The sequence below is a fragment of the Tauraco erythrolophus genome, chromosome 7 (assembly GCF_009769465.1).
Source record: "Tauraco erythrolophus isolate bTauEry1 chromosome 7, bTauEry1.pri, whole genome shotgun sequence".
Classification (NCBI taxonomy): Eukaryota; Metazoa; Chordata; class Aves; order Musophagiformes; family Musophagidae; genus Tauraco; species Tauraco erythrolophus.
The window spans coordinates 2,534,192-2,556,740 of record NC_141471.1 but is presented as its reverse complement, the minus strand read 5'-3'; the positions used below and the strand labels follow the sequence as shown (position 1 = coordinate 2,556,740).

The 22,549-nt window shown below is 44.8% G+C and overlaps 1 protein-coding gene across 1 annotated transcript in view; it reads right to left on the bottom strand.

Moving 5' to 3' along the window:
* WNT3A (Wnt family member 3A) overlaps nucleotides 1–22,549 on the bottom strand; it is an 89,520-nt gene that overhangs the window by 25,110 nt on the left and 41,861 nt on the right. Inside the window, exon 2 of the mRNA XM_086615207.1 lies at nucleotides 13,619–13,860. Coding sequence (XP_086471333.1) covers nucleotides 13,619–13,860 — 242 coding nt within the window. The remainder of the gene's footprint in view (nucleotides 1–13,618; nucleotides 13,861–22,549) is intronic.

The following is a 22,549-nucleotide window of genomic DNA, read 5'->3' as shown; positions in this document are numbered from 1 at the left end:
CGAAAACTCAGGTTAAACATAGAGATACGTTTGAATATCTTAAAAAAATAATCCACAAAATAAACACCTTTTCCAGTTTCCCTTCTCTGTTCTTTTTGGAAAAAAAAAAAAAAAAAAACAACACTGGCTTTACATCAGGTTGATTTAAAGATTTCAGGAAAGTCACAGTAGTCTTAACATGAATACTCAACAAAAGCATTGATGGCTGATGGGACAGGAATATCCTGAACTTTAGTGGCTGGCTTTGGTGGAAGAGAAGAGGTTTTAGGGAGAGTTTTTAATTCTTACAATTGATTATTCTTACCAATCGATTATGGATTATTTGATATGGGTCCTGAAGCCTTGGGACAATCATTGGAAACAAGGAGCTGGAAACCGAGATGGTGCTTTCCTGCTGGCTAAGAAGTTCAAAAGGTTCAATGTCCATCTGGTCTCTTGAGAACCAACACAAGAAGGCAATACTCCATTGTCTTGCTCAATGGAAGTATAAAGTATTTTATGATAAGACATTTGTACCCTCTTCAACTCTTTCCTGGTCCACAGGGATCAATGATATGGGGATGTGTATGGACCAGGGTTATAATTAATAAAGCCATAAACAGAACTTTACAAAACGTATTATTTGTCAGGGCCTTGCCTTCAGAAGCTCACTGAGTCATCTCTGATGTGTTCAGGTGCAAGTGATGTGCACATTAACTTTTGATTGAGAAGACGCTGTGCTCAAGAGAGCTAAATACAAAGAATATTCTTCATTTGATGCTGGGCTCAGATGATACTTCAATTAAAAATCTCACCAGAGTGCTACTGTGCTGGACACAGACTGAACATCTAACATAGGCTGGCCGTCCTCCACGGAGCTCATCTACCTCTCTCAAGATAAATCTATGTCTTCAAATTCATCTGTCAAAGAATCTATATCCCAAATTCAGTTAGGAAAGTAAAATGAAAATGTATGAGTAGAAACATCTTCCTCCACCAAACCCGACAGCTCTAAAATACTTTTCCTCCTTTTGTTTCATCTCTAAGAAGAATCTGTGCAATTTCCTGTTGGAATATCTCCGTGATAAAATTAATTGTTTATAACAGGGGAGAAAAAGTCATGGATTTGGGGCCTGTTACAGCCCTCATTTTATAGAGCTGTGAGGCTGCTTTATGAATTTAGAGGGGTCCTTAGGAGAGCACTGCTAATGCTTTGCTCTCAGTTAATCTGGATTTAGGCAGCCTGTCAGAATGAAGGAGTTTGGAGAGTATGTCATGCCTAAGGCTGGTAATGAGGGCCAAAAAATCAAATTACCATATTATAGGAAATTCTGTTTTGTTTTATTTTTAAGAGTCGAAAATCAGATGGAAAATACGAGAGTCTGAATTTTTCCATGTGATAAGAGGCTGGGAAAAAAAGAGATATTTTAGGCTCTTCAAGTATTTTGTCTTGTTAATGTCAGAATTTTTTGTTTGACAAGATAAAATACTTCAGCTACAATAATATCAAAACACTCCAATATTCTACCAAATATGAAAAGTACAGCAGTGTGCTTCTTTGACAGTTTAATGACTTTCTATTTTGACATAAGATCACGTTTAAAATAAAAAGAAGTAAAATGTCTTCTTTTCAAGAACTCAAAATAAACTATCCGAAATGTGCAAAACCAAACAAGAAAGCCAAAGCTGGGCATTTTTGCCATAAAATCAAGAGGGTCCTGCAGAACATCTCCATTTTGATACAGCTGCCTTTTCTGATGGAAGACTGGCCTAGAAAATAATTAGATACATTTTTGACAAGATATAATATCTCCTAGGCTGGATTCTGCATGACTAGCCTAAGGGGTCTCCAACTTTTCCATGGCTCCGGGTGAACAGAAATATCTCCTTGTGCCCTCCCCACCCATTCACACTCCCACAACATCCCTGTGGCAACAGCTTCCCTGGGAAAGTAGCATGATTAGGAAAGGATAAACCATAATTATTAGCTATCATTTAATGTGATTTAGCACCTGGAAATAATGGAGAGGAAATTGTGCCAGATGCTTACTCAACAAGCTGCAGCCTAGCAGGAAGTGTTCCATGAAGCATTACTGCCCCGTCGATCAAACTTGAGAAGAACAGTCATAAGTAGGCCAATAAAACTACCTAAATTATGTTGCAAGAGCTGCAGGGCCCTACATATGACCTACTTTGATATCATTCTCTTTGAAGTATCCAGTCATTTCTGTGGTGCAACTCCATGGGAAGCGGAGATGCAGAGAAAGGACGACCTGCTCCGCTGTCTCCATCACAGCCAAAAGCAGAGCCAGAACCAGAACCTCTCTTTTCTGCCTTGCTCCCTTTCTCTGGTCCAGGTTGGGTCTGGAGAAACCAGTCAAATAGGACGTATGTTTGTAAACTGTTTTTCTTCTCTAGGAAGGGGAAGATGAGTCGAGATGAAATAAAAACTGAAAGACGCTCTCCATTCCTCCACTCATGACCTGTACCAATCCTTGGGTTCCGCCTCAAGCCACTCGGATGGCTCTGTGTTTCCCAGTATCTCATGGGCTCTACAGGTTTCTCTCTGTGCTTTGCCATCAGGTTTTAAGGTCGCCTACAGCAAAAGCTCCATAGCCTCTCTGAGGTTCACCATGCCACCTGCTACTTCCTAAAAAAACCTGCCCAAACCAAAACAAATCCATGAGAGTTTCCTTCAAGTCCTTCCCTAAAGCACATCCATACTGTCACATAGGTATAGCCCTCTTTTATGAGCCCATCTTACAGAGATCTGCTGTAGGCAACGCTCTCCATAAGCATCTCGGTGACCCATGGGAGCCCACTGAAGGTGAGCAGGAGACAGTGCACCATGCACTTTCCTGCTTAGTGTCTTGGAGTCTACTTCACACAGTCCTCAGCTACCTCGGCTTCACCCATCTCATGCTGTTTTTCCAAAAATTGCCACTTCTGTGCAGCACCACTGCCTACCCTGAAGCTGTGCAAGTCCCTACCTACTTCAGCTGAGTGCTGCTTCCCATGAAGCTCTCTGATTCTGCAACTTTTCATCTCCCAAGGCACTGGAGACCCTAAAAGTCTTTTGTCTTGCTCTCTCTTTGTCCTCACTGCTTAGTCTTAAGTCAACTGTACAGCGGGCTGTGCCACAGGTCACTAATCATTCCTACATCACTCTGCTCACACGCACAACAGAAATCCAAACACAGTCATAACAATCCTTTTGAACCATTCCCTCTCCTGGTGCCTGATCCCTGCCTCTTTGTTAATCCTATGGATCTTCTTGGATGATGAGTCCTTCTTTTGAAGGTGTTCACTAAAAGATGGGGCTGAGGGAGTAAGGAAGGAGAGAAGTTCATAGATTTCATAGATTCCATAGATTTCTAGGTTGGAAAAGACCTTAGAGATCATCCAGTCCAGCTGTCCCTAATCTCCCATTAAACCATATCCTTAAGTAGTTCATCCATCCTTTTCTTAAACACATCCAGGGATGGGGACTCAACCATCTCCCTGGGCAGCCTATTCCAGTGGCTGACAACCCTTTCAGAGAAGAAATACTTTCTAATATCCAACCTGAATCTCCCCTGACTAAGCTTATACGCATTTCCTCTTGTTCTGTCACCCATCACTAATGTAAAGAGCCCTTCCCCCACCTCCCAACCGTCCCTTCTCAAGTATTTGTAGGCTGTAATCAGGTCTCCCCTCAGCCTCCTCTTCTCCAGGCTAAACAGCCCCAACTCCCTCAGCCGCTCCCCATAAGTTTTATTTTCCAGCCCCTTGACCAGTTTAGTCGCCCTTCTCTGGACTCGCTCCAGGAGCTCAATATCTCTCTTAAAGCGAGGGGCCCAAAACTGGGCACAATATTCCAGGTGCGGCCTCACCAGTGCCGAGTACAGGGGCAGGATCACTTCCCTGCTCCTGCTGGTCACACTATTCTTGATACACTCCAGTATCCCATTGGCCTTTTCGGCCACCTGGGCACACTGCTGGCTCATATCAAGCCGGTAACCAACCAACACCCCCAGGTCCTTCTCCGCCAGGCAGTTCTCCAGCCACTCTTCCCCGAGCCTATAGCGATGCTTGGGGTTTCTATACCCCAAGTGAAGGACTCTGTACTTGGCCTTATTAAAGCTCACGCCATTGGCCTCAGCCCAACGATCCAGTCTGTTCAAATCCCTCTGAAGGGCCTCCCTACCCTCAGTTGATCCATCAGGGCACACACTTCCTCCTGCCTCAGACCTTTGCAGGAAGCGTGCTGACCTGTCTCCTGCCGATAAGCGCCTTGGCTGCCTGCCCTGTCTGCTCCGCAGGAGACAGCCCCTCTCCCCCGCCATGTGACTCCATAGCACAGAAAGAAGCGTGCAGGGCATCTTTATATGCCCTGTTTTTCCTCTTGTTGCCCTGTCATATCTGCTTGGGGAGGGACAGGAGGAAATTCTCTGCTTGTTATACAGGAATCCGACCAGATGATCCCACAGCCCCTTCTGGCCTTAAAATCCCCGCGTCTATTCAGCACTGCCAGCTCACAACGCATCTCACAGGGAAGAAAAGCTACATTCATGGGCTTGGATCCCTCTTTGTCAGAAGACTTCGCTTGTTTTGGCTGTTTGGTACGTAGGAGCGCGGGCAGACGCATAGTCTACCTCCTCAACCGGCGAGAACCACGTTTGCGAACTCGAGGACGGTGCACCTCGGCTCAGGACTCCACAGCGGTGCTTAGGAGTTGAAACCCACCGCGTCCCCCTTCCCCCCCATCGCCCGGATGAAGGCGACCAAGCCTCTGCTGTCCCCGTTTCCCTCCCTGGCTCCCGTCCATGCGTGTGTGTGTTTCTGTCGCCTGTTGTTCGCCAAGGAGCCCATTTGGGGCCGGGATTCTCCCGGGACAAAGGGATGCTAATCAGCTCCCTCTACTGTTCCCTTTTGTCTAGGACTAGCTCCCACGCTTGGACTTGGCACTCTGGGACGCGGCAGAGGGAGCTCCTTGTTGCAACCAGCCTGAAGCCCAGTTGGGGAATGCAATGTACCCAGCAGGGAAAAGGGGAGGAAGGGGAGGGGAGGGGGAAGGAAATAAATCCATAACTCCGCGCAGCCCGCTCCCTGCCAGCCCGTCGCATTGTGCTCACCGCCCGAGGCAGAAGTTTCCAGTGCCTCCCGCCGCCGGGAGAGACGCCACCGGTTTTGTAGCCGCAGGTTGTCTTGTTCCTTTTCCCCTCCCTGATTCCCCGTCTAATGTTTTAGTCGGCAGAAAAATCTCCATGTCGGGGTTGACAGATGGAGGTTGGTGCAGTGGGAGGTAGAGAAAGCGCAGAAAGCAAACAGGATCGGCTCCTGGCATTGCTGCCGTTTCCTTTTCTTCATCACCACTCTCCCGGGTTTGCAGCCTGCGCCTGAGTGTTGGCTGTTTACAGCTGTTTACACGGGCTGTCTCGTCTCCAGAGAACTGTATAGATGCATAAGAGCCAGATCTTTATCCTGGGGTCACTTTGCAGGAGGAGAGGTGATGAGGCAAGGGCTAAGAAGCCGAGGCTACACTTGAGCCCACCAAACCCAGGCTACGCGTGGCCTCCACTTGACTCACCTGATTGCATTGAGGATGCAACAAATGCATCCAGATATGGTACTAACCATATTCTTGCTAGCCTACTGTACCAGAGGGCTGACCAGTGCTTGTCCTCTAACACCTCTGAAGTCACAAGAGGCTGAAGTGACCCCTTCTGATGGTGACCTGGCCCTACCAGCAGCCCCATCAACAAGAGAAGGAGTTCCTCTACCTCCTCATTGGTGTCCTGTTCCCAAAGGCTGAGAGACGAACACATTGACAAGTTTCCTCAGCACCTCTGTTTGCTGCCATTGCAACTTCACTTTTTGCCAAGGCTCAGTGGATGCTGCTGATCTCTCAGTAGTGATGTGGGCTACAAACCAGAGACGTGGCTACAGCTCATCTAGATCTCCTCAAACTGCATTGCCTCTCTGCTGCTGCTGCCTGTACTGAGCTAGCTAGGTAACAGCCGGTTCAGAAATGGTGTAGCCATGAATATGGACTGCTCTGTGGGCCAGAACGGGGACTCAGGCAGTACAATGATATGCTGGCACTTAATGACTGTCTCATCCCCTGCAGTAATCCCCAGCTCCAGGCTCAATTTACATTGACGCTAAACACAACTGATGCTTCTGTCTTGAGCCAAGATCTGCCAGTCTTTTTCTCAGCAGCATTGGCAAATCTCTGGCCTGCAGTGTTTATGCATCTTGACGGCTGAGTGGAGCTTGCATAGTCACATTTTCAATCCTGATCCTTCCAGTTTCCTTCCCCATAGTTACAGGGTAGAGTTTGTAGATCTCCGTTGTTGATACCAGGGCAGCTGCCCAAATTGCCATTAGCGGAGAGGTAGACGGGGTGTGGTTGGAAATCAGATCCTCTTGGGAAGAGTTTCATGAGAGAGTAGAGAGTACCTCCTACATCTAACTAACCTCCTGGATGGATCAGTATCTTGTGGCTTTCTGCTCATGCCTTACTTTATTGCAGAAACAGAGAAGTCTGATCTAGAGCAGAGAAAGGGGAGGAAGCATTTGGCACAGAGACAACTGAGATGCCAGAATGCCATCAGGAAAATATGATGAGATCTGCTAAACATATTAATTTTAAATCATGCAAGACATTATGAGATGGGGTTATGCCTGAAATAGCAAAGGGCTGCCTGTATTCAGTGGTCCAGGAGATCCTTTTCAGTGTCGTGTTTTTGCCTCTCCAACAGAGGCTGGATGTCAGGACTGCTTTCTAACAGGAAAAAGATGGGGAGTGGAAATTATTTGCCCCTAAACTGAGCATCTAAGAAATACACATGAAAGTCTGAGCCTGTAGCCCTAGGCTCCCTCTATAGTCAATGGAGAGAAATAAACATCTTGGTATGATTCATATTATCCTGAGATAGGTGTCTGAGATAGGTCAGGTGAATTGCTCTCTGGAGATGACGATTGCTCTCCACTGACTACAAAGGGAGCCTGGGGTGACTAGCTCAGACTTTGACATCTAACTTTGGTAGATGAGATCAGCCCTATCAGAGAGCCTGTGGAGCGATATTGTTACAACACAGCAAGAAAAAAATACAGAAGAGATTTGTGTCTCCCAGGTATTATAACTGAATTTGTAAGTCTTGTTCCATTCTTGCTAAACCCAGACGGAAAACTTACATGGATTTTGCTAGACACAAGATGAGCTATCTCATTCACAGTAGTAACAGGGACAAAGGAGTCAAACGATGAACATAGCAATGTTGTGGCTTTCCTGGAAGAGGCGATATATGGGCCTTATCCCCAAAAGGTGTAGGATCCAAATAAGCCTAGCCGCAAAGGTAACAGTGCCCAGCATCCCATTTGAAACTGGATGTGACTTGAATCCCACATCTCTCATGAGCTAGACAAATGCCTGTCCTGCCCTTCATGCAGTTCCTGGGAGCCAGAGTCTTCTCATCAAAAGCCGGTCTCCCTGGATTTCCTCAGTGATTGATGGAGAGATGTAGAAACTTCAGGCTGTGAATAATTTAATCCTGACTGTCTACAATGCATCAGATGAATCATGCCCCAGGGGACCCCAGCATCAGATGGAACTCCCTCAACATGTCTCACTGTCTGACATAATGGACCCAAGCCTTTGCTGACCCACTGCTCTTCTACAGACCTCAACTTTAACTTTTTATAAAGTGTAAGTAGCAAAGAAAATGCTTTGTTCTAGAAGAGTTATTCAGAATGTAGCAAAGGACAATATAGTGGCTGGTTGTGAACACCAGAGCAGTGTCGCATTAGAAATGAGGAGACTTGCAAAAGGGGAGGTAGATAATCTGTCTCTCGGTGGCATGTCAAGGCAAGATGTCCTTTGGGAAGAGATGTCATAGTCAAATCCAGATTTTGGGTTCATTCCAGAAGTCTCGAGGTGAAATTCTCCAGTTCGCATCATATAAGAAGTCTGCTTGGATAATCTGACAGTACTGGCAGGCTCTAAACACGCAGTGTGTGCTCTATTGCAGGAAGGAAAGAGGCATTTGAGATCCAGAGATCTTGTACCTCTTCCAATAACTTGCTATTACTGCTGCCCCTTTCCATTGTCAGGCAGCCTTCAAGAGATTATTTGGTATCATTTTCTGAAGGACACTCTGCTGTATCTACAGGACAGTGTCATTTTCAGAAACATGAGTGAAGATAATAGTAATTCCTCATGGTCTTCTTGGTTACAATGACAAGTGGATCTCATCCCATCCCATCCCATTCCCGTCCCATCCCATCTCATCCCACCTTGATTGGTTTGGAAGTGCTGGAAGGCAAGATGTCTACTCAGTTTAATAATGAAGCGATCAAGTGGTCTTGAATACTCAGTATTTCATTCCGTGCTCATCCAGGTAACTGCACAGTCAGGAGCTGTATCAAAAAGAACATCTCTTTGCTGGACAGGGACGGGGTTAACCCAGAGAGGCACAAACAGTGGGTCACTCCACCGCTTTTGTGGCTCTTGTCATTTGCCTTTCTAGCAGGGCTGATGGCCAACAATTATTTCCGGAATTAATTTATGCCTCCAAGCCTCCGCATCACCCATTAGGCTCTCATTTGTCCGGTGGGGAATTTGATATATGTCCTCAGAGGGCACATCCGACGGGCGCAGACACTTGACAAAGCAACGGGACGCGCGCGCGCCCGCCCCGGCTCGTTCAAACCCCCTGGCACGCCGGCGAACTCCCCGACGTACAAAAAGTGACGGTGTGGCTTCCCAAGGTTGCACGAGTGTTAAACTCTAATAAACAAGCCCCGTCGGCGAAAGCTGAAAGAATCTGAGCCCTCCCCAACAAAGCATTTAATCCAGTTTGGCGTAACCTTTGACATTATTAGGGATCGCGGTGACCCTAATCCAATCAGATTGATTAACGAAAGCGGAGACCCCATAAGCTGACCCCCCTCTGGCCTCTGCTATTTAGTCCTGACCAAACAGTGGGAGAGACGTGCCATATTTACACCACAATGGGTCCGCGCTGAGAACCTGTTTCATTACAGAGCGACTTAAACTCCCATTACTCCATCAATGTATCATTCTTCAATAGTTCATTAAAAGCTGCTCCTCCACAATAACTTTTAACCATTTCTCAGTCCAGCTGGCAGGTTTAAAGCCCCAGCCAGTCTTTAGCAGAAGGAGGTGGGAGTGAGTGAAAGAAATAGATAGACAAGGGCTCCCTTTTTAAATTTAAACGAACTGGGGGCTTAAATAGTTTGAGGTAATTTACTTTTATTGAATGGGGGGAGGAGAGGGAGGAAACTTTTATTTTGAGTTAATTATGTGCCGAGGTCCTTTAAAGAGACAGGGCCTTGATAAGCTTTTGTTGTAGAACTTCTCTTGAGATCAGTTCATATTTCTGCCCAGAGGAGTTTCAAAGAGACTAGAAAATGCACCACAACTTAAACATGAACGGCGTCTTCAGTCCACAAAAGCTACAACCAGGGCAAAAGACACAATTCCCAGTATGTGGCATTTAAGTATGAGATGGGAAACACCTGCTAGGTTGCACTGTTCACTTTCTGTTGTCAGTGATGGCATGTCCCTCTACTACATTCTCAGAAGTTTTAGCCTGTATATTTTTAAAGGCAACTCAAAAATCTTCCCTTGTCCTTAGGAAACTGAAAGATATGGAAACCGCCCTACCAACAGCCAAACCTCTCAGGTAAGTGGCTGAGCACAAGCTGTGGCTAAGGTGATCACTTGAGATCATGTGGCTATGGACATATTCTGCTCCACTGCTTCACACAATACAGGCAAAGAAACAAAGGAGAACAATTTTTTTCCTCTAGAAATTATTCTATCAGAAAAGTTCAAGTGAAGCATTCTTTCTGCTGTCCAGTAGTTAAGATTTGAACTTCTGGGAGGCTAGAAATTATGTGAACTGTAGCCCCTTATGTATGACTGGTACATAGGTAGGTTCAGGTGGAGGAAAAGAGATCAGGGGATCTTTTCCTATGTAGGCATCCTGTTTTTTGCATTCCCGACAGTTTAGAGTACCCAAGCCATCTATTTCCTAGTGCTTTGCAAGAAAGACTCAACAGTGGCACCTGTCTGAATGTTTCTGCTTGGAGCTGCACTGCTGCTCATATGCTCCCAAGACCACAAAGGAGGAGAAAAACCCTCTTCCAACAGCCCCATAGCAATTTCACCTCCTGCTAATGCCTGGATCATTCCCCATGCAGGTAGCACAGCACGGGGAGGAAGGTGACTGTGTTCCCTTTGTGTAGGGAACATTGATTCCACAGCCAAGGACAGGCAAAACTGAGTAATTAAATAGCTGGATGGAATGGAGGACTTCTCTTCATATGTCCTGAGTGACATAAGAAGAGTTAGACGGACTTAGGCCAACTCTATAAAGTATTGCCTCCTAATAGCAGCAGGTGTGGATCCCTTGAACATCACCATCCCCTTGTAGCGGGGCTCATGAATATCATTGCTGTCTAATATGAGATTCATTAGGCCCAGCTATGGAAATGTTAAAAAATATATACATATAGTTGTAGCTAAACCATGTGGGATTTCTTTCCATAAGCAGGCTGAGGGGTAAAATGAGTCTGGGTTTAGAAGAGATACCAGAATATGGCTCTTAATGGGGCCAGAGTCTGGTGACAGTTTGGCATTGCTGAATTACAGCTCAAGCCTAGCTCTGAATTAGCAATGAGATACCAAAGCAGCGAGGGCAGCCCAGACAGTGAGGCAGCCTCCGTGAGGTTCAGGTCTAGAAAGTATTTCCTGAAGGCATTAAAATCAGTCCCTTTCAATGCAAGAATTGCAGATAGTCATGTAAGACAAAAGGGAGTTGCTTTAGTGACTACGCTGGTTTGTGCTGAAGGAGGATGAGGTCCCTATTGACTCAGACGAGAAGGTGCCGTTAGATCCTGGGTGACTTAAAATCCAAGCTGCAAAATAGAGTTTTGCTTGCTTGCTTGCTTTCTCTCCTTTTCTCCTTCTCTCTTTCTGGGTAGAAGCTCAAATATGTTCCTACCCTGGGGGATCTGCCGCACAAGAATGCAACTGAGCTGTTTTTTTCTCCCCCCTCCTGCTGTAGGTGAAGCAAAACTGAAGGGTGGTTTGATTCTCCCTCAAGGAACAACATTCTTCAGTTATGAAATCGTCCCAGCCTTCTTTCCCTCCCTGAGCCTGGCTACCGAAAGCCTGTCGTCTCAAGCAAGGACAGACCCTTCGTGTCGACACCGTTGTGAGATAAGAGCGTTTGGCAGCTTGTGGGATCGGAGTTCCTTCAGTCAGCAAGAAGATGAGGATTGCTTTCCTCATGCACAGAGTATAATTCCTAGAGGAGACGTGGAGCATCTAATCTGAGACCATCTGGGAGCATGAGGTGCTCCAGTGAGTCCTTGTGGACATCCAGCCTTGGGACGAGTCAAAGACATTGGGCTCTCTGGTTCACTTACTGCCTGTGCTCAGGGAACGATCTTGGGCAAGTCATGTTGGACTTGTGTGTAGGGGAAAAATACTCAGTTTGGCTGTGCTGGCCTAATTCAGCTGCTATAGTCACCCAGGAGTGAGGTACCCAGAACGGGTGCTTTAATTGCATGCAAAACATTGTGGTGTGACACTTTGATATGGGCTTAAGTGCACCACACTGCAGATTTTACAGGGTGTAATTATTTCGGGATGATCTCTCATCGCTAAGCCCGAAGAGTGACACCAGCATGAATACGGTGTCTCAGCTGCCCAGCTCCAATGGGATAATCTCACCCGCTGAAACCACCTGTTCTCCTGCTAGGTGCATGTGAAATGCCTGTTCTGGCTGGTGGAGGCCCTGCCACGACACAAATCAAGGCTTTACTCTCCCTTGGCTGCCTTGTTTTTCAAAATTCGCACGAGACGGAATGCCGAGGTCTCTTCTGAGTAATGCAGAAGGGGAAAACAAGCAAAATCCCAATCGCCAGACGGCAAGCACTGGAAGAACACTCCCCGAGGTGGGTGTAGATCAGCTGCTTACATCAACTCAAGAGATTTCCTGAAACTATCCCAGATGCTCTCTCCTCTGTCATACGAAGTGAAACAATGCTACTCCACTATATTCCAGACAAAATAATTCCAACTCTCAGACTTGTTAGGATCCTGTAATGGTTACTCTTTTGCAAAATCAAGAAAGAAAGGAAAGAAAGAAAGGAAAGGAAGGAAAGGAAGGAAAGGAAGGAAGGAAGGAAGGAAGGAAGGAAGGAAGGAAGGAAGGAAGGAAGGAAGGAAGGAAGGAAGGAAGGAAGGATGGAAGGAAGGAAGGAAGGAAGGAAGGAAGGAAGGAAGGAAGGAAGGAAGGAAGGAAGGAAGGAAGGAAGGAAGGAAGGATGGAAGGAAGGAAGGAAGGAAGGAAGGAAGGAAGGAAGGAAGGGAAAGAAAAAGAAAGAAAGAAAGAAAAAAGAAAGAAAGAAAGAAAGAATTTCCAAGCTTCTTCTGTTGGCGTTCTCCTAAGAGAAAGTAGCCATATTCCTGCACAGGGCACCTGGACTTAGCATCTGGGCAGGAATTAAATGCAAAGTGAGTCTGCCTCTTGGACGAAGCCCTTCGTGCTAAAGACAGAGCTTGACTCAGACTTACTGAGACCAGAAGGAGCAGGCTGGGCTTTAAAAGGCATGCTGGAAGGGCAAAGAAGGATAAAACAGTTTTTATGGGCTAAAATAGGATCCTGACAACTTATAGGGGAAAAGACCAGATTCTCAGACTTAGCCAAGTGCTTAAATCCCACTGCATTCGACAACTTATGGCAAAACATTTCTAAGAGCTCCCAGGTGTATCAGTTGGTGCCGTGTCAGAATTACTTGCCTGAATTCACACCCTGTCTTAATTTGTCACGTTCATAACCAATGAAGGTAGAACCGTTAACTGATGGTGATTTCCTCAGGCCTTTGATCTTCATTGTATCCCATTATGGTGTCAAAACTGATGTTATCTGATAAGTCCAGCCCCTAGGAACCATCTCCAACCGCCCATCATTTCCCCTCTGCTATTATTGAGAGATCTGAAAATGCAGCATGAAATGCCAAGGGGTCAGAAAAGGAGCCAGACGTCCAGCTTGACCACTGAAAACACAATAATCCTTTGTGTTCTTTCCAAGAGGCATAGGATCATAGAATAATTCATGTTGAAAGGGACCCTGGGAGGTCTCTAGTTCAACCTCCTGCTCCAAGTAGGGTCAGAGATGACCCCACTCTCTGTGCACTGCCAAATGGGGCACTTCCCACTTCTCTGAGCCACTTATAAAATCCCAGTAGAGGTTTGAGGTAGAAATAATGGTTACTTGTGACTGGATGTTGACTGTGCAATGGAGATGGTGGGTAACCACCCTCCTTTGTGGGTGGCACGCATGTACTTGCTATTCCTATGAGAATAGGAATTAATTATCATCTTATCTCTACGAAAGAACTGCTGGGTCAGGTTTGAACTGCTTGGATGGGGTCCTGGGCCAACAAAATTTTCCCTGCCTGTGTCACATGTCTCCTTTATCAAGGTCAAGTCCTGTCTCCAGCAGCCCTTTTTACATGACACTTTATCAGAAGCAAATGAATTCACAGTAGGTTTCTCAAGATCTCTGCTGCTACTCCACCATGGATGTTGCTGTTGCCAAACCCGTAACACTGCACTCACCTTTATCTAGCACGGGCCCAAAGATGGCTAAGCTGTCATTGACGGTCGTGCAATTCCACCTCCTCCCTCGAAATTGATGTTGGCATTCCTGGATCCCAATCTTTACCCCTTCTGCTACGCTGGGCATGATCTCCACATAGTTCCGACAGAAGCGTAGCTGCTTGGGTACCAGTCCTGGGATGCTCCCACAGAGGATGGGCTGAGTACCCAGGGAGGAATACTGATGACCAATTGCCAAGGACCTGGGAAAAAAAAAAAGCAAACAAGGAAGATGTTGTCAGGCTGGCTTTCACCTTTGTGCTTGGTTCACAAGAACGGGGACAGAAAGTCAACATCTTCAGTTCCTCTGTATTCACCTCTCCAGAAAGTGTCGTTTCCGCTGTCATCCCTCCCCAAAACAACATCACCTCTCTCGTGAAGTTCCCTACAGGCCCAGCAAGGCAAGTAACTCTGCATTTAATATCTTTCTTCCCTTTCCTTCATTGTTTCAAAGCTTTAATCCATCATTGTGCTTCTTCCCAGAGATGCTTAGCTCATACAGATAGCTTCCTTTGCAAGCGGAGGTTCAAACCCATATTTCTTTCTTTGAAAGCCAAGCACACCTGTGCAAGAGCAGGTAGTTTTATGGGAAATGTTGGCAGCTGAGGAAGCCCAGGGATTCGACAGTCAAAAGCACTTTTGGAGCGGCACAAATAACATCAACAGAAGACATGGTGCTCCAAGTCTTTGGAAAGGGGAACGCCGAAAATGGACAACTGTCATACAATCCAGCAGTGTGCTGTATTTATTTGAACCTTACCAGGTAATTTCTGTGCACTGAAACTTACCCCAAGTACTTAAGCAGTTTGGACCTTGAGAACTTAAAAAACCCAACTCTGAGCTAAATGCTGCAGAAATGCTGCATAAACGCACTGCCATAAGCAGTTAAATTTCCTGTGCTTTAGAGGAAAGGGGATGGAAATGTAGCCCTCCTCGAATAGAAGCAACTTGGGGAAAAACTCTCCTATGGCTTAATACAGGTCCAATATCGATGCTGTTTCCCTGTGTGAACAGCAGTATTTATGTTACTAGAGACATTCATTCGGAAGTGCACACAAGTTGGGATCCACGCCTGGCATATCCGTAACATCCCTGAGGTCTAGAACAGATTTTCCAGTTTACCAAAACATTCCCACACCTGCTTAATCCAAGCACGTGCTTTGCAAAGCTTAATACTGGGGCTTTCTAATCAGGTTGAAGTGTTTTAAAGATAAATTATTAAAATGGCTGCCAGTGTCTGTCTGGATATCAGTTTAACGCCTTTTCACTTTGCTTTCACACCAGTTCCAATTTTGGAATTTTCAAAAGTAGGGCTGTATTTTCACAAAAAGATGCCACTTTTGCTGTACTGGCGCAAAGATATGGGGAGCCTGCTTTGACCATCAGTCTGTGAATGGCTTTAGTTAAAGTGAGGGGAGTGAAATAAAACAAAATAAAAACCAAACAAACAAACAACAACAACAACAAAAAAAACACAAAAATTGAGTTCAAATTCTGTGCTCAGACAAATGGAAGTCTGTTGAAAGGAGTGTCCACGAACCATTATGTTGCTTGAAGCTTTAGAGACAAACAACTCAGCTATGCAGAGAGATCAGCAGATAATGTAGCTAATTAGATAAATTTTTAAAGTGTTTTTACTGGTGCTTCTAATAATAACCTTGATTACTAAAACCGAAGGGATCTTTAGAGTATAATTTCCTTTTCTTCTAATTAAATCCCTTGATTGACTTTTCTGCTCAGAATTAATGACAAACAGAAACCTGCCTGGGCAGTGTGTATTTCTGTTTACATTCATTTTTGCTATGTGGTTTTCATTTGGGAGCAGCCTGGTGTGTTTGAATTATCAACAGGGCAGTCAGGGAACATGCCCTCACTCTCTCTTGCTCTGACTCAAAAAAAAAGCACAAGAATTCCACCATTGCTGGAATTCACGAGAAAATTAGCTCGACTTTAGCACTTATCTAGGCTAGGATAAAAAACTATTTTAAAGTATCTGACGTTTTTATGGGAGAGGAGTCCTTGCAGCCAGTTAGCTCCCTTCCTGGTAGGCACCCTGTCAAGAGTGGCCAGAGTGAAAAAGGAGATGGACGTTCAGATGGTCAGGTACCACATCTCAGCGGCTTTGCTGACAGTGCATAGACTAGACTTTACAAATTAGTCCTCCCCAGGCAAGTGAGACGTAGAGACATCCATTCCTTGATCCCAAATTATTCCAGGTAGGAATCTAGAACCAACATAGTCAGTTCAGCCAAGAATGTGCCCTCCAGTAAATGGGCTTTAGGTGGGCAAGGTAGGAGGCACCTGGGAAAGCAAAGGATTTTCAGCTGATATCTTAAACTTAGGTGCCTTTTTCCATCTCAGCTGCACTTTTAAGAGAAAATTAATCTCACTTAACATTAGAGGACAATTCATCCTACTCCAGGAAGGGAAGATGAGACAATAGGATGAACTGTCCTCCAGAAGTGCCTCTCTTGTTCCATTGCATTAAAAGAGGGAAGAAGGCAGCTCACATTGACCAGGAACTGTCTTCATCTCATCTACCTTCTGATGTCTGCAACATGGACATCTCCAGCTGATCTAGTCAACCTAGCCTGCTTTTGTAATCAGTCAGTGGAGAGAAACAGGCATTTCTAGGGAGCGATTCATCTGCCCCATTTTAGATGTCTGCTTTGGGATGAGGTGAATCACGGCCTTACCTCCATTGACTGTATTGGCTAGGCTATCAAGACAGCCTGGGTGACTGGTTGAGTGGGATATGCCTGCACTGTAAAAGACTCCAGATGAATCATGCCATGATACCTAACAACTAGGATGGCTAAGTTCCTTGAAAAAGATCCACCCAAGAAAGATAAGTGCTGTGTTGAAGCCCATGCAAAGATCTCAGCTGCAAGAAGGAGGCAAGTTTCTGCAGAATCCCACAGGAAGCCACAGGAGAAGACCAAGGAAAGGACCCAGTTAACTTGTTTTCCCTAAGCGGCTTGATGTGGGTTTTCTTGAGCTTCATATTAATTCAGGGAACAACTAGCACCTGTGAAACGGAGCCCATGCCAAGCCAAAAAGTGTTTTCACTTTGACTGCACTGTGTACATTTTTGTTTCATTGTTAAGTTATATACAAAACGCTGGATCACAGTCCCTGGGTGAAAGACACCTTCTAAAACTCTGTTTCAGGCTTCAGAGGACTTGTTGAGTGTGTCACCCCTGTGGCCTTTTTGGGAATGTGAAGTCTCAGGGTGCCACATCTTTAATTCTCAACCCATTCAGCCTCTGAGGACTGGGAGCTAGCAGGTATTCACAGACGCTAACTTTAGGCTCCGGAGCTAGATGGACCTTATCTCTACAAACAATGGGTAGAAATAAAGGTCTTTATTGAAGCCTCCAGAGAAGGGCACTAACATAGCTGCTCTGAGTCATCTTTCAGAGAATAGTTCAGTCACTCACTGTACAAGAAGTCCAGGATGGCTACTTGCAGTGTCTAAAGTTAACTTCGGTGGAAACATTTGCAGAGCTTGTTCCTACAACAACTACCGTCAGCAGCATCCGTCCCAAAGCCTTCAAAAGTGCCCCATCCAGTTTCCATCAAAGTATCCACTGAGATAGAATCAACCTGCTGTAGGCTCTATCCATCACGTTGTGAATCCAGGAGGACTTTCTTGAGCTATTTCAATAGGACTTGGACGAAGCTGTAGGATTCCAGTCTCATAAAATTTAATTTATGTGAACAGCCAAACTCATGCCTGTCTATATGTTTTTGGTGGTTACCACAGTGGAAGAGTGAAAACACCAGTCATAGGAAGAGGAGTTTATAGGTTGGTGCTCTCAACTATTTGTTTCCATTGCTGGGAAGATCATCTCAGATTAAAAAAAAATAAAAACATGTGGAAATACTTTTAATTGCTTTTCACACTGCTCCCTTCTCAATACAGTAGGGAAACAGTCACACCTTGCTTTGATCTATGTTACAGTCTGGAAAGTTTAATCTGCAAAAGACAATCTCCAGCAAGAGTCTTGTTCTCAAGGCGTCATCAGGCACTGAGACAGTGCAATGCAAATTTGGCATTTTTATGGAGGAGTGTGTAGTCACTTGACTTTCAGCAGAAGATCCAGGGTGGAATCTCAAAACATCTCTCCATGAACAGTGCCTCTGCTGTTAAACACGGCTAAGCACAGTCCTCTTGCTAGCTCATTTCCAGACTTGGGAGTGTGATAACATCTATCAGAGCACCCTCTTTTGGTCTCTACTTTGCTTCCAGCTTCCAGGTGTAAACACTTTCTCCCTCTCTCCAAAGTCAACATAGCTTTAGGAGAACCAAGTTCTTTCAGCTTCCTGTCACTTTTATTGGTCATGAGATATGAACCTTATGAGCATTCCAACCCTCTCCCCAAAAAAAACAACAAAAATCTGACCACCAAAACCTTTAGAAAACGTTGGGAAAGTCTACAAAGATCAGAATCTCATTTTGGTGTTACTCAACTCTCTAGTAGATCCCGTCATTCATTTTTCTCACTCTTCCCAATGATTAAACCTGTCTTTTGCATTTCCCACTCTCCTGTGATCTGCTTCTAAACTGTCTTCTGCATGAGGATGATTTTGAAAATGTGGAGTTGAGAAATGGGCCAAGCATCATCTGTCGTGGTCTAACCAGGCATCATCTTCAAATTTCTTAAGCACCAACACTTCCTAGATGTATTGACACCAACCACTTCTTTTTCACTGGAGAATTTGTGAAGCACTCAAGTTTATAGAAACGCTCATCCTCAGAACAGGTACAGCTCAAGTTTGAACCAAGAGAAAGGTCAAAGAGCTGTTCTTTTCAAACCAATTAGCTTTTTCTTCCCATTAGCTCGGGAGAAGCCATGAAAACACTATTCTGTGTGTCCGAAGTTCTTGGCTTATCTTTAAGCTTTGCATGCCCTGAAGTGTTTAGTTCAACCTTCAGTGAGAATTTTTCTTTGCCAACACACCTAGAAAGCTCTTCATTCCCCTTATCTCAATCCATCTGCTCCTTCAGCAGAGCCGTTGTAAACAAGTACCTGGCCACTTTCTTAATAAATTGCATGTACCCTCCCTCTCGGAATGGACACTCCAACCAGTTTATGAGGAAGAAATATGCAGGAAATATATACTCGTAGCTTTTTCAGAAAGAAAAGGCTTCAGTTCTGGGTTACCTTGCTGTACAGCACCACTCTACTGACTTTTCAAGGTCCCTACCTTCTCAGTATGGCTGTCAAAAGTCCTTGACACATCAGTAGCAGCATGTAGAGGCGTGTACACCTACTTGCTTCTTCCTGCTTTCTGTTACGTTGAACTCTGTTGGAGCTCTGTTCTGCTATTCATCTTGGAGAGGTCTTTTGCTGGCTCCAAGTATAGCTGAGAACTTCCTCAGCAGTTGTCCTTCTGGGATCCCCAACACAGGTGAAATAACTGCATTTATTAGTGTTGTGAGCAAGAGTGTAACTTGTCTAATGACTCATGATAAGACCCAGAGAGCACGTAAGTCCCCACTGAATATTGAGAACTGAGCAATAGCAGTGACTTTGCTTCCTTTGCCTTACACTGATGCAAGGTGGTGGCCAGTCCTGCTGCAGAAGTTAAGTCAAAAGATGTCCATCTGCTTATAATAGAAGGGATTTGTGTTTGCTTGCAGATGCCCTGGGTTTTCTTCCATGTTGCTCCCTTTGCATGGGATCCCCTAACAGGATGATGTCACATCTCCTCCAAATCCTTTCTCATAATCTGTTCACATCTCCAGAGGTTCTCCTCAGTCTCTTTTCCTTTCTCACTCATTTTCTCTGCCTCCTGATGGTGCCACATCTAACTCTCTGAAGACGAATCTCAGCCACACTATGAAGAAGGGGACAAGTTGTGCAGAGCTGCCTATCTAAAAAAGATGCACGCTCAGAATACAGACTTGGTATTATGACACTAAAATATGGAATTGAAGAAGGTGGCTGGAGGACTCTTCATAGGTCCTGTTAGGCTATAAGGAAAACTCAGCCAGGGTTGTCTCACATCTCCTTGTACTAGGCCAGAAGGGCTCACAGGGAAGCTACTTGCAAATGATGAGTAGGTAGCACTTACTGCATCCTACAGCATCAGAATTAGGCCCTCTCTGGTGCCCTACTCATGATCCTCTATTGGTCGCATGAACTTCATGCATCTGAGGATGCCTGAAAACATATTTAGGGAGAAATGACATGCCAGGAGGCTGTGAAGTTTCCAAAAAATGGAGACTGCAGTGAATGGCCAATGACACCTGGATGTTCAAGAGACTCATGGGATGGGATCTGTAAGCCAGCCTTTGTTCAGTTCCCACCAACCCTCACCATACAGAGTTGGCATGCATGACTGAAGAGCTAGGGTGCCCACCTAACATGGACAACTGGAAACTGGGAAGGATACTCCAGAACATCTCAGCCAGAGCTACAGAGCAGGCATAGAAGATGTAGTGGAACCTACTGAGTCTTCTTTTACACTCCTATAATACACATCAAGTCCCAGTTTCCATGAAGCTCTTCTGCAGTGTTGAACCATCACCGCAGAGGTGGTGGTTGGACAGACAGGAAAATTAATGAATCTACATTCATTTAATAGCATTCTTTTTCACAGAAAAACACCAATATTCTAGCATATGTTGTGATTATTTTTCTGTTTTCCTAAGAAAATGAAAATAAAACCTGGATAAGTTTTAGAATGGAAAGAAAGGAAATGGAACTTGCCAAATCCCATCATTTTAAATGGAAAAGGAAATCATTCTGCTAACTAATGTCCCTTCTGGATGGAAATGATTTTCTTCTATGATGTTAAAACTAGCCCAAACCCAAGCAATTACAAAATGTGGACAAAAATGAAATTTTTAATTAATATTTTAGTTGAAAATTTGAAAACCGCCTTAACATAGATCAGCAAAACCATAGGTTTAGCTCTAGAAGACACGAATCAAGTAACTGATTATCATGAAAAATATTTTTTTCAGTTTGAGGGGTTTATTTGGTTGTGCATTGCTCAGTAATAATCAAACCTGGGACTAAATGTCTAACACTAGTTACAGAAGTGACATATCTTAGTTTAGAAATTATGAGTGTCTGTAACATTGATTGCAGTGGGGTCTCCACTTTTGATCTCTGAGTGGTGTCTGACTGTTGACAGACTATTTCTAAGAGGTTCATAAGAAGAACTAAGAAATCTAAGCCTGTTAGACAGATCAATTTCACTGTGCAGGTATCCGTCCTTCCAGAATTTTTTTCTTCCAAGCTGGAAAAAAAAAAGACTGAGACCTACTGGATTAACTGTTATTTCCATTTCTCGTTAGATATCTCTTCTTGCATCCTAAACTGGAACACAGAGCTATATTTAAGTTATTTTTCTCTTCTAGCCCAGTAAGCATGTACATAATTTTTTGGCTGGGTCTGATCCTGCAAACACGCAGGCATGGAGGTAACTTTTCTCCCATGAATAATTCCCTCACCCTTGCCCTGCATTAATAATAATGATGGTGATGATGATGCAGCATTGCATTTCTCTAGCACCTTTCATCAGAGGATCTGTAAGCGTGGGACCGATCTCACCCGACTTTGACCATTTAAACGTTAGGCATCTCGGCCAAGTTAGCTGTCTACTGGAGTCCGTGGAGCAAGATCAGCATCTCCAGAGGGCAATTCAGCCCATCCTAAGATAGGTGCCTCAGATAGGTGGGCTGAATCACTGGAGATGCCTGGGAGGCGGCACTGGCTGTGGAAACGTGATGAGCATAAACTAGACACCTTGTTTTTTGCAAGGTAAAAATAGGAACCAGGAATCTCACCCTTTTTTGCTGAATCTCAGAAATCCCTGGCGGCCAGTTAGAGGTCATCAAGGAAAGTCTTTGCTGAGAGATAGATGGCAGCTCTCTCTAACGTGGGCCATGGCAGGTTATTTATAACAGCCAATGGTAGTTTGGGTCTAGATTTGGAAAATAACATTCTCAATGGTAACTTTGAGTGGATGCTAAGAAAGTGGAGTGTAATTATCCGAGTTGAGGTTTGGCCAGGACAGTGAATTCCCACAGGAACTAAGGCACACCACAACACTCAGCACCTTCCACTCTAAGTGCAAGAGATGTTTCTTTGACTTTGTCTTCCCTTAGGATCTACTGAACTGAATAGAAGAGGAGACAATATGAGTATTAACGACCTGGTTCCTTGAAAAAGTCTCAGGAACTCTTTAATTACCTTAGGCAATTAACGCCTCTGTTACATGTCTTCTGAAAAACAACCCATCCAGCAGAATAATGGCCCCCCAAACCATGTTTCCAAGCCTGGCTCCAGGACACGGTGACCCTGATATTGTTTCCATACCACATCCCACATTTGGGGCTTCTCCCTGTAGGTCTCCCTGCTGAGATCTGCCTCCATCCTGCTCCATTTATCTCATAAGATTTGCCAGGATCTCAGTACAGGGTATTAGAGATGTATAAGCCTTAACATTTTAATCTGCCACCTACACTGCAGTTTATGAGAGCTGTAAATCTCGTGGTTACAATGAACTCATCTAATGATATTGCTGATGGATAAATTTACCTGGGATGAGGAACAACAGTTACTTGCAAATGAAAGAAGAGTAATTTAAAGTTTCATGTAAACACCTTTGCTGCCTCAGTTCTGACTTCTCCCAGCCTAACCCCTATCAAGGTTTCATGACAAATGGAAACTATGCATATATATGTGTGTTTGCGATGCAACGACTGGCTGGCCTGGGAGAGAACCTACCTCTTTCTACCCAGCATAATACACTTATATCTTGGGCATTGGAATCAAGTTTTGGATGAAAATAGCTCACATTTTCTGCGCCAGGTGTGCTAAAAGAGGGGAATAGAGGGAAGAGAGAAGGCAACGTACTAGGCAATGAAAAATG